The 12101-nt window shown below is 38.7% G+C and overlaps 1 protein-coding gene across 1 annotated transcript in view; it reads left to right on the top strand.

The window, feature by feature from the left end:
* Nucleotides 1–12101, top strand: part of EDA2R (ectodysplasin A2 receptor) — a 119439-nt gene that overhangs the window by 19580 nt on the left and 87758 nt on the right. Inside the window, exon 2 of the mRNA XM_070461793.1 lies at nucleotides 3226–3322. Within this exon, the coding sequence (XP_070317894.1) occupies nucleotides 3252–3322 (71 nt within the window). The 5' untranslated portion in view covers nucleotides 3226–3251. The remainder of the gene's footprint in view (nucleotides 1–3225; nucleotides 3323–12101) is intronic.

Below are 12101 nucleotides of genomic sequence, written 5' to 3'. Positions count from 1 at the left end.
GAATAACCAACAAATCATGGAAGAAATCAAAACAGAAATCAAAATATGGATAGAAAGGAATGAAAATGAAAACACAACAACCCAAAACCTATGGGACACTGTAAAAGCAGTGCTAAGGAGAAGGTTCATAGCAATACAGGCTTACCTCAAAAAACAAGAAAAAAGTCAAATAAATAACCTAACTCTACACCTAAAGCAATTAGAGAAGGAAGAAATTAAGAACCCCAGGGTTAGTAGAAGGACAGAAATCTTAAAAATTAGGGTAACTTTTTCTAAATGGCCACAAATTAGAAACAGCCCAATGCCCATCAACCAAAAAAACAACAACAACAACAACAACAACAAAACACACATAAAATAAATTGTGGCATATCCAAACAATGGGATACTACACAGCAATGGTAAGGAATAAATGTTACTATACACAATGTCATGGGTAAATCTCACAGATGTTGTATTGAGCAAAGAAAGCCAGAAACAAAAGAGGGCTCTCATATGAATCAAATTTACATGACATTTAGGACAGGTTAAACTAATAATGGTGATAGAAGTCAGAATAGAAGTTACTTCAGAGAAGGAAATGGCATTGACTGGGAAGGGGGATGCGAGAGTCTGCTGAGGTAATGAAAAGGTTTTGTATCTTTATCTGGAAGCATTTATATGAGTATATTCCCTGGTGGCTCAATGGTAGAGAATCTGCCTGCAATTCAGGAGAAACAGGAGCTGTGGGTTATACTCCTTGTTCGTGACGATCCCCTGAAGGAGGGCATGGCAACCCACTTCAGTATTCTTGTCTGGAGAATGCCAGAGACAGAGGAGCCTGGTGGGCTATAGTCCATGGGGTTGCAAAGAGTCAGTGACGACTGAAGCGACTTAGCATGCATCCATACATATGTCGAAATTTTATAGGTCCATCTATGTTGCTGACTTATACAGCAGTTTGGAGGATTCAAATGTATCTTCTGGGATACCTTGGAAGAGTGTCTAGCTGCAGTTAGAGGGCACCTCACAGTAGCTCTGATTTTCTCAAAACTTAATTATTCTCTCTCACCTTCTCTTAAAATAAAAAGGCAGTACGTCTGCAACAGGACACTGCTGACCACAGGGAAGAACTTGACATAAGGCCTGAGTTTGTCCCTTGGTAATAATTTAACCATTATTAGACAATTTTACTCATGGCCATGGCTTCTTCAGAACAGATCAGAGTCATTGTGGCTTTCTTCTCTTTAAAAAAAAAAAGGTAATTGGTTAAACTTATTGTGAAAGACAGTTTAATTTCCTTGCTTGGGATAAACAGTTTGACAAAATGAGAGAAAAAAGGCCTATGTTCATTCCCTGGAGCCTGATATGGGGATTTGGCCATACACCTAACTTGCCTACTCACAGGTCTCAAAGCCAAGGTTAGAGGGACATGTTAAGATTCATGCCACATGACATTTATTAAATGGAAGGGGCTCTGGATACCAAATAGAATAGAGTGTCTCAGATACCCAAAGGGCAGAAACAGCTGCTTTGGAGATTTCAGATGCCTATATTGGGAGTTTATCTTAAGGGCACGACTGCTCTTTGGCTCCTGCCAATGATTTTCTGTTTTTGTGGGCAAGAAGAGGATACAGGGGAGTTGCCCAGACGAGTATTCTGGCCCTGTGCCCATGACACTTAATTCTCTTGTCATGAGAGCTGTGAGACCACTGATAGTTCTTGTTCTTAATGACACAATGTGGGGTAGGGAGGGGAGTATGTCTACTGAGGCTGACAATATGGGTCAATAATCAAAACAACATAGACGGGAGCATCTTAAGCTTATGTAAAAAATGGGTTTTGTAGCCTACTTTCTTCTGAATGAAGAAATGGGAAAGAATGGCCCAGTTGATCGTGGGCAAATGTACATTCAAGCAAGAATGCCAGACAGGAAAACTTACTCCATTGCTACTGGGGACTTTTGAAGGGAGGAATGGTGGTATCTAGCACAGAGTATACACATATACTCTCCTCTCTTCTGACTGTAACAACACATTTACGATTTTATATACTTTGAGAAACCAGCTGCAGTTCACCGTGGTATGAGGATAAGGAGTGAACAAAAGGATCTCACCCCACCTTTCTCTTTGAGAAATGCAAGCCTCAAGTATCAGTTACTGACATTAAAATTCATCTTTGTAGAAAACTACCTCTCTATATACTAAACTCTGTCTTATTATGTATAACTTCTCAAATCCTTCAGAATGCTTTGATGGACCTTAGTTCATTTAATCATTCCAAGGGCTATATAAGGTAGGTAAGGAACATACTGACCCCTTTCTTCAGATTAAGTAACTGAAGCCAGAAAAAATAAGTGACTCATACAGAATCATAGATTGAAAGAAGAGCCAAGTAAGTTGACCAACCATCCCAGTTTACGTGACACTGTCCTAGTTTCAACACTGAAATTCCCATATCCTGAGAAAACTTATTAGTACTAAGCAAACCTGTATCCAGGATAGAACCCATACCTCCCAACTCTTTGACTAATGCTAGTGCCAGTGCCCTATACCATTTGTATTTTGAGAACTGTTATCTGAGTAATGCTTCCTTTTCTCTGCACTTTAATGTACCAGGACATTTCTTCATGCTGGATCATTCTCCCCTCCCACACTTCCAAGGACAGAAGCAATGACAGCTAGTTGTCCTCAAAGGTACCTGAGACAGTTTTGGCAAAAGAAAACCATGTTTCAGCTTTCTCATCCACAAAAGGATAATAATTTCTACTGCTTACAACATGGATTTTGTGTGGATCAAATATAATGAGTATGAAAGTGCTTTCAAAACTGTTAATAGCTGGTAACATGTGAGAGATTGTGGCTATACTCTAGTTCCTAGACAGATACCAGCTCCTTGTCTTATCATTTTCTTTCCAGTTCAGCAAGTGTTACAGCCACTAACTGTATGAACATTGGTGAATTCCTTGGCCTTTATGCCTCATTTTTCACACATTCAAAATTAGGCTAATAATAGTTCATGATATGGTTGTTTCAAAGCTTGAATAATTACATGTAAACCATTTAAGACTTCTTGGCACATGGTTAGTGCTGTACAGGCATTAGCTGTTTTGAGTTGGCTTCCTCAAACCTTCTAACCCAGGTCCAGAGGCTAGACTAAGAGGTCCATAAGCCAACTGAGATGGAAGCCACTACTTGCCTTGAGATCCTTTTCCATTTGTTCCCTAATTGTATTCTGTGCCCATAGCCTTCCCACAATGGATTGCCAAGAAAATGAGTACTGGGACCAATGGGGACGGTGTGTCACTTGCCAACTGTGTGGACCTGGACAAGAGCTCTCCAAGGTAAGTACCCCTGGTCAGGATGTTTATTTCTGTTACATCCTAGAAAAGCAGACTGGCAACCAAGAAAGTCCAAGATTAGGAGAGTCGACCCCATCTGTGACTAATAGGTTTAGTAAATAAAACATATGAAATCCAAAGATTATGACAATAGCAGTCACAGTTTCATTAGGAATTCAACCTGGCAGCATTAGAGGCTGGGGAGGATTCCATGAGATAATGGAGTATCTCAAGAGGAGATATATAATGCAAAGGCTTAGGAAGGCTGTTAAGTATTAGGGACATATGTCAACTAAAGCAAGAGCCACTCATCTGGGGTCCAGGAGCCAGCTATCAAGTCTTAGGAATGGAAAAGAGAGAACTAAGTAGGCTGAAATGTGGCCTCTGTATAGAGGAACTGGGCCACTGAGGAAACTGCAAGAGGGGATTCATTGATGGGGAACTAGGAAGGGTCTAGAATCCCAGTTGGTAACAAAACAACCCACAAGGCAGGAATTATATACTCAACCCTGATTTGTAGAGCTGCATAATTGTTTCTGCTTCAGGTCCCTGTTGGTCCCAGAAACTGAGGGTGGTATTAAATTGAGACTGCAGTTTGGGGACACAAAGTTTGGGAGCAGTCAGCAGATTTTTTTCACACTCACATATTTTATGCAGTTGTCTATTAATTCAGCAATCACTTACTGGTTTTGTTCATTGTTATTCAGTCGCTAGGTCATGCCCTACTCTTTGTGACCCCATGGACTACAGCACACCAGGCTTCCCTATCCCTATCCTTCACTATCTCCTGAGTTTGCTCAAACTCATATCCATTGAGTCAATGATGCCATCCAAACATCTCATCCTCTGCCACCCCATTCTCCTCCTACCCTCAGTCTTTCCCAGTATCAGGGTCTTTTGCAATGAGTTGGTTCTTCGCATCAGTTGGCCAAAGTATTGGAGCTTCAGCATCAATCCTTCCAGTGAATATTCAGGGTTGGTTCCCTTTAAGGATGACTGGTTTGATCTCCTTGCTGTCCAAGGGACTGTCACGAGTCTTTGCCAATACCACAGTATTGATGCACAGAAGCATCAAGTCTTCAGTGCTCAGGTTTCTTTATGGTCCAACTCTCACATCCATGCATGACTACTGGAAAAAAAAAAAAAACCATAGCTTTGACTGTATGAACCTAGTCAGCAAAGTGGTGTTTCTGCCTTTTAATATGCTGGGTAGGTTTCTCATAGCTTTTCTTCCAAGGAGCAAACGTCTTTTAATTTCTGCAGCCACTGTCCACAGTGATTTTGGAACCCAAGAAAATAAAGTATGTCACTGTTTTCATTGTTTCCACATCTATTTGACATGAAGTAATGGGACTGGATGGTATGATCTTAGTTTTTTGAATGTTGAGTTTTAAGCCAGTGTTTTCACTGTCCTCTTTCACCTTCATCAAGAGGCTCTTTAGTTCCTCTCTGCTTTCTGCCATTAGGGTTGTGTCATCTGCATATCTGAGCTTATTGGTATTTCTCTTGGTAATCTTGATTCCAGCTTGAGCTTCATCCAGCCCAACATTTCACATGATGTACTCTGTATATCTGTACACATGATGTACTTTGGCCACCTAATAGGAAGGACTGACTCATTGGCAAAGACTGTGATGCTTGGAAAGATTGAAGGCAGGAGGAGAAGGGGACAACAGAGGATGAGATGGTTGGATGGCATCACTGATTCAATGGACATGAGTTTGAGCAAGCTCCGGGAGTTGGTGATGGACAGGGAACCCTGACATGCTGCAGTCCATGAGGTTACAAAGAGTTGGACATGACTGAGTGACTGAACTGAACTGACTGTATATAAGTTAAATAAGCTGGATGACAATATACAGCCTTGACATAGTCCTTTCCCTATTTGGAACCAGTTCATTGTTCCATGTTTGGTTCTAGCTGTTGCTTTTTGGTCTGCATACAGGTTTTTCAAGAGGCAGGTAAGGTGGTGTGGTCCTCTCATCTCTAAGAATTTTCCATAATTTGTCATGATCCACACAGTCAAAGGCTTTAGTATAGTCAGTGAAGCAGAAGTAGGTGTTTTTCTAGATTCTTTTGCTCATTCTATGACCCAACAGATGTTGGCAATTTGGTCTGTGGTTCCTCTGCCTTTTCTAAATCCATCTTGTACATTTGGAAGTTCTCAGTTGATGTACTGTCGGGGCCTAGCTTGAATTATTTTGAGTATTACCATACTAACATGTGAAAGCAATGTGCAATTGTGTGGTAGTTTGAATATTATTTCACATTGCCCTTCTTTGTGATTGGAATGAAAACTGACCTTTTCCAGTCCAGTAGCCAGTTCTGGGTTTTCCCAAGTTGCTGGCATATTGAGTGCAGTACTTTAATGGCATAAGCTTTCAGGATTTGAAATAGCTCCACTGGAATTCCATCACTTCCACTAGATTTGTTTCTACTAATGCTTCCTGAGGCCTAGTTGTCTTCACACTCTAGGATGTCTGGCTCTAGGTGAGTGGTCACACCATTGTGGTTATCCAGGTAATTAAGACCTTTTTTGTATAGTTCTGTGTTTTCTTGCCACATCTTCTTAATCTCTTCTGCTGCTCTTAGGTCCATACCATTTCTGTCCTTTATTGTGTCCATCTTTGGAGAAGGGAATGGCAACCCACTCCAGTATTCTTGCCTGGAGAATCTCATGGACAGAAGAACCTGGTAGGCTACAGTCCATGGGGTCGCAAAGAGTCAGACATGACTGAGTGACTAACACTTGCATTAAATATTCCCTTGGTATCTCTAATTTTCCTGAAGAGATCTCTAGTCTTTCCAATTCTATTGTTTTTTCTCTATTTCTTTGCATTGTTCACTTAAAAAGTCTTTCTTATCTCTCCTTGCCATTCTCTGAAACTCTGCATTCAGTTGGGTATATTTTTCTCTTTCTTCTTTGCTTTGTGCTTCTTTTCCTTTCTCAGTGTTTATAAGGTCTCCTCAAACAATCATTTTGTCTGTTTGCATTTCTTTTTCTTGGGAATGGTTTAAACACCTACAAAGTGGCAGGCATGGTTTTAGGCACTGTGGATGTGGCAAAACAGACAAATATTTTTGCCTTCACCAATCTTAGCTTTTTTTTCTAAATTGATTTTTTTTTATTGAAGGATAATTGCTTTACAGAATTTTGCTGTTTTCTGTCAAACCTCAACATGAATCAGTCATAGGTCAATAAGTGAAACAGTGAACAAGATACATACATAGATATGGAAGTATGACAAGAATTAAATTACAGTGATCTTATACAGAGTGACTGGTTAGCTCCATCGTGTAGTATGGGAATGCCTTTTTAAGGAGGTGCCTTCTGGGAAGAGGATAGAACCAGTGCAGAGTTCCAAGGTGAAAATGAACTAGGAATGTTCAAGGAAGAGGAAAAATGTAAGTACAGCTGATGATTTTTGGGTGAGAGACAGAGTAGTACATAATGAGGTCTCAGAGAGAGATATTGGCCAAATCATGGGGACTCTTCAAGTTTATGATGAGAAAAAAAATTTTTAAGTGCACCAAGAATCCTTTGGAGAGTTTTAGGTTTGGGCTTCCCTGGTAGCTCAGACAGTATATAATCTGCCGGCAATGCAGGAGGCCCAGGTTTGATTCTTGGATCAGGAAGATCCCATGGAGAAGGGAATGGCAACCCACTCTAGTAATCTTGCCTGGAGAATTCTGTGGACAAGGAGTCTGGCAGACTACAGTCCAAGAGTCACAAAGAGTAGGACACAACTGAGCAACTATTACTTCACTTCACAGGTTAGAGAGTGACATGATCCCCTGACTGAAACAAAATGTAGTGATTATTTAGCCTGCCTCTTTTCTACCTATTTTGTAAATAGAGACTAAGGCCCAGGGATATCAAGAAACAAGCACTAATTCTAATTTTAACTCCTCTACACATAACATTCTATACCACAGTGGGGTACCCACATTGTTTATAAGGGATCCCCAAGACCAAGGAATGATCACCAAGATGTTGGTCATGCCAGATATTATGATGGACCGAATGGAGTAAACTACTTGGCTTGACAAAATCTATTTTAAATATCACATTGATCTTCATGATCAGAAGTCTCAGCACTTTTATAAGAACAAGGTATTAGATGTATCCCTGTTATGTACATGGCCATTACCTTTAAAGTCACCCATATTACAAACCTGAACTTTTCTAAGGGGAGAAAACAGGTCTTTCTGTCAAACTGTTGTTTGTTACCAAACTCTCAAAAAGTGGCCCATAATGAAATGTATATTTGTCTAAGCATCTCTTTGGTTGTAATTTATTTTAGTACTACTATAAACCTCAGAAAAAAATGAAGTAACTGCAATACTGTGTTTTTGCAACAACTTTACATGTAAACAGCATGTGCTTGTATAACAGTCTGTGCTTTGTAAAGAGCTTTCATGTGCATTATCTCATTTGGCTGTCATTCTCACCAAGAAAGTATTATAAGCCCCATTTTAGATGATGAAACTAAGACTCAAAGAGGATATGTGTCTTGTTTAAAGTCACAATGGTTCAGTAAAAATAAACATGAGGCAGATACACATGGATTTGAGTCCCAGCTTTGCTGTGGGCAAATTAATCTTTTATTCAGTTAGGATGTACTAAGTTAAAAATAACATAAAACTTAACAGACTTGAAAAATAAACACATTTATTTATGTAATGAAATTTGGAAGCAAGAAACCTTGATGTTGGTTGGGCAGAATGTTGTCAACATCCTGGGTACCTTGCTATTTTTTCCTCATGCTTGTGGTCTTTTGGTTACCATAACTGAAAGCATTACATCCTTACATCATAGTCAAAGTTAGGAAGAAGGGGCAGGGGGAAAAAGCAGCTTAATATTGTTAGGGGAGAAGGTGGTGCTAGTGGTAAAGAACCTGCCTGCCTAATGCAGGAGACAGAAGAGACACGGGTTTGATACCTGGGTTGAGAAGATCCCCTGGAGAAGGGCATGGCAACCCAGTCCAGTATTCTTGCCTGGAGAACTCCATGGACAGAGAGGAGCCTGGTGGGCTATCGTCCATAGGATTGCAAAGAGTTGGACACAACTGAAGCAACCCAGCACACACACACATTTTCCTAGAAGCTCCCCAACAGATTTCCTTTTGAATCTTTTGTATCATATTAACCAGAGTTGGGCATTATAAGTATCTCAAAATTGCAATGGATGCTAGAACATGAGTACTTGGCAAACAAAAATGGGATTGCCATAACAGAATAAGACCAATTAAGAATCAGTTCTTGAGACTGGTCACTTTACCACCCAGAATGAAATCAATGTTATATTAATAAGGAAGAAAATGAGCAATGAATTTTTTATAAGAAGCTAACAGCATCTGACACAATCTTATTTTTATTATTTATTTTGTTTAGTTTTTAAGTTCACTCATATGAACTGTAAAGTGTTAGTCACTCAGTCGTGTCTAGTTCTTTGTGATCCCATGGACTGTTACCCACCAAGCTCCTCTGTGTCCATGGAATTCTCCAGGTAAGAATACTAGAGTGAGTTATCATTTCCTTCTCCAGGATGAACTGTAAACATCACTGTAAATAAATCTTTAGAGAAGAGCAACACTCTTCTAGCAGGACATTTTTAGAAGTAAAATGATCAAGCTAAAGAATGCATTCAGTTTTAAGATTCCTATAATATATTAGCAGATAACACTTGCTATTTTTTTCTTTATTTTACCAATTTCCACTATAATTACAATTGTTTTCAATAGTGCATGGAGTTCTTATATCCCAGAAACCTAACCAAGCATAAATAATGTATGTGTCTATCATCTATTTTATGTCTTCCTTTGTCGCATTAAATTACTAACATGTGAGGAGTTTGTTTGTTTTCTCCTTTTTTTATTCGATAGGGGAAAATATCACCTTTTGGTGTTTGTTTATTTGCAGTGTTGTGAACTGCTTCTAAATTTTTGTTTTCCTGTTCTACTCACTGTTTATCATTCATTCTTCACTCATGTAGGGCACCTGACTAGAAATACATACAGCAGAATGTGGAGTAGCTTAAAAATCTTTTATATAATGTATAATATTTTTAAAAATCAGAAATGGTTTTTAATTTTATTTCATTTTGTCATTATCTCTTGACTATTTAATGAATGTATCATTGATATATTAATTTGATAACCTATGTTAATAAATTCCAAAATTAAAATATCTTCCATACCCAGGACAAGGCATTTTTTATTGTGATTTTGGGTTAAATGACCTCTTATGTTTTATAAGTTAATATTTTATTTATAATAAATAAGTACTCTTATTTACATAAATAAGTATAATAAATAAGTACACTATTGGCATCAAAATTGATATCAGAGTTATGCTGAAAGTGAAGTAAAAGTGTTAGTTGCTCAGTCGTGTGTGACTTTGCGACCCCATGGATGGTAGCCCGCCAGGCTCCACTATCCATGGAATTCTCCATGTAAGAATACTGGAGTGGTTAGCTATTCTCTTCTCCAGGGGATCTTCCCGACCCAGGGATCGAACCCAGGACTCCTGCATTGCAGGCAGATTTTTTATAGTCTGAGGCACCCGGGAAGCCCTTGGTGCTATCAGCATCAAAATTTATATCAGAACTGTGCTAGCTTGGTAAAATTAATTAAGAGGATCAATGTTTTTCTTGTTATAAAACTAATTAGCAGGAAAATAATTTGGGGGGACATGATCATTTGAACATTTTTCTTTGTTTCCCCATTAGGAAACAAAATTTTCAATATAAATTTTTCATGATACTTTCTTCCTTTTTAATTTCTTAAGAAATGAAACTTCTATTTAAGAAATTCTTTTTTAAATTAATTAATTTAATTGTAGGATAATTAATTTACAATGTTATATTGGCCTCTGTCATACATCAACATGAATTGGCCATAGGCATACATGTATTGTTGCCCTCCTGAACCCCCCTTCCAACTTCTTCCCTACCCACCCCCCTTCAGGTTGTTACAGAGCACCAGCTTTGGATTCCCTGCATCATAGATGAAACTCCCCCTGGCTATCTATTTCACATTTGGTAAGGTGTATATTTCAGTGCTATTTCCTCAAATCATCCCACCTTGCCTCTCATTGTGTCCAAAAGTCTCATCTTTATGTCTGTGTCTCCTTTGTTGCCCTACACATAGGATTGTCAGTACCATCTTTCAAGATTTCATATATGTGCATTAATATATGATATTTGTCTTTCTGACTTACTTCACTCCGTATAGTAGTCTCTATGTTCATCCACCTCATTAGAACTGACTGAAATGTGTTCTTTTTTTTATAGTTGATTAATATTCCATTGTATGTATGCACCATAACTTCCTTATCCATTCCTCTGACGATGGACATCTAGGTTGTTTCCATATCCTAGCAATTGTAAATAGTGCTGCAGTGAACATTGGGGTACATGTGTCTTTTTCAGTTATGGTTTCCTCAGGGTATATGCCAAGTCCTAGGATTGCTGGGGCACATGATAGTTTTATTCCCAGTTTTTCAAGGAATCTCCATACTGTACTCCATAGTGGTTGTATCAATTTTCATTGCCACCTACAGTGTAAGAGGGTTCCCTTTTCTCCACACCCTCTCAGCATTTATTGTTTGTAGACTTTCTGATGGTGGCATTCTGGCCAGTATGAGATGATGTTGTTGTTTGTTGTTAAGTCATGTCCGACTCTGTGATCCCATGAATTGCAGCATGCCAGGCTTCCCTGCTTTCAACTCCCAGACTATGCTCAAACTCAAGTCCATTGAGTCAGTGGTGCTATCCAACAATCTCATTCTCTGTCACCCCCTTTTCCTCCTGCCCTCAGGCTTTTCAGCATCAGGGTCTTTTCCAGTGAGTCGGCTCTTAGCATCAGGTGGCCAAAATTTTGGCGCTTCAGCTTTAGCATCACTCCTTCCAATGAATATTCTGAGTTGATTTCCTTTAGGTTTGATTGGTTTGATCTCCTTGCTGTCCAAGTGACTTTCAAGAATCTTCTCAAGCCCCACAGTTTGAAAGCATCAATTTTTCAGAGCTCAATCTTCTTTATGGTCCAGTTCTCACATACATACATGACTACTGAAAAAAAAAAAAAAAACATAGTTTGACTATAGGGACCTCTGTTGGCATTTGGGAAATGATAACTCATTGTAGTTTTGATTTGCATTTCTTTAATAATGAGTGCTGTTGAGCATCTTTTCATGTGTATGTCTTCTTTGGAGACATGTCCGTTTAGATCCTCTGCCCTCTTTTTTTGTTGGATTGTTTGTTTTTCTGGTATTGATGTACTTGAGCTGTTTGTACATTTTGGAGATTAACTCTTTGTCACTTGTTTCATTTGCTATTATTTCCTCCCATTCTGAGGGTTGTCTTCTCACTGTGCTTACAGTTTCATTCATTTTGTAAAAGCGTTTAATTAGGTCCCATTTGTTTTTTCTTTGTTTGTTTTTATTTCCATTACTCTAAGAGGTAGGTCATTTAGGATCTTCTGTTGATTTATGTCAGAGAGTGTTCTGCCTGTTTTCTTCTAAGAGTTTTATATTTTCTGATCTTACATTTAGATCTTTAATCCATTTTGAGTTTATTTTTGTGTATGGTGTTAGGAAATGTTCTAATTTCATTCTTTTACACGTAGTTGACCGGTTTTCCCAGCAACACTTGTTGAAGACACTATTTTCTCCAGTGTATTTTTTTTGCCTTGTTTTCCAAAGATAAGGTGATATAGGTGTATAGATTCATCTTCAGGCTTTCTATCTTGTTCCATTGGTGCATATTTCTGGTTTTTTGCCA

Source organism: Odocoileus virginianus, chromosome X (genome assembly GCF_023699985.2).
Source record: "Odocoileus virginianus isolate 20LAN1187 ecotype Illinois chromosome X, Ovbor_1.2, whole genome shotgun sequence".
NCBI lineage: Eukaryota > Metazoa > Chordata > Mammalia > Artiodactyla > Cervidae > Odocoileus > Odocoileus virginianus.
This window is presented reverse-complemented; position numbering and strand designations above follow the sequence as displayed.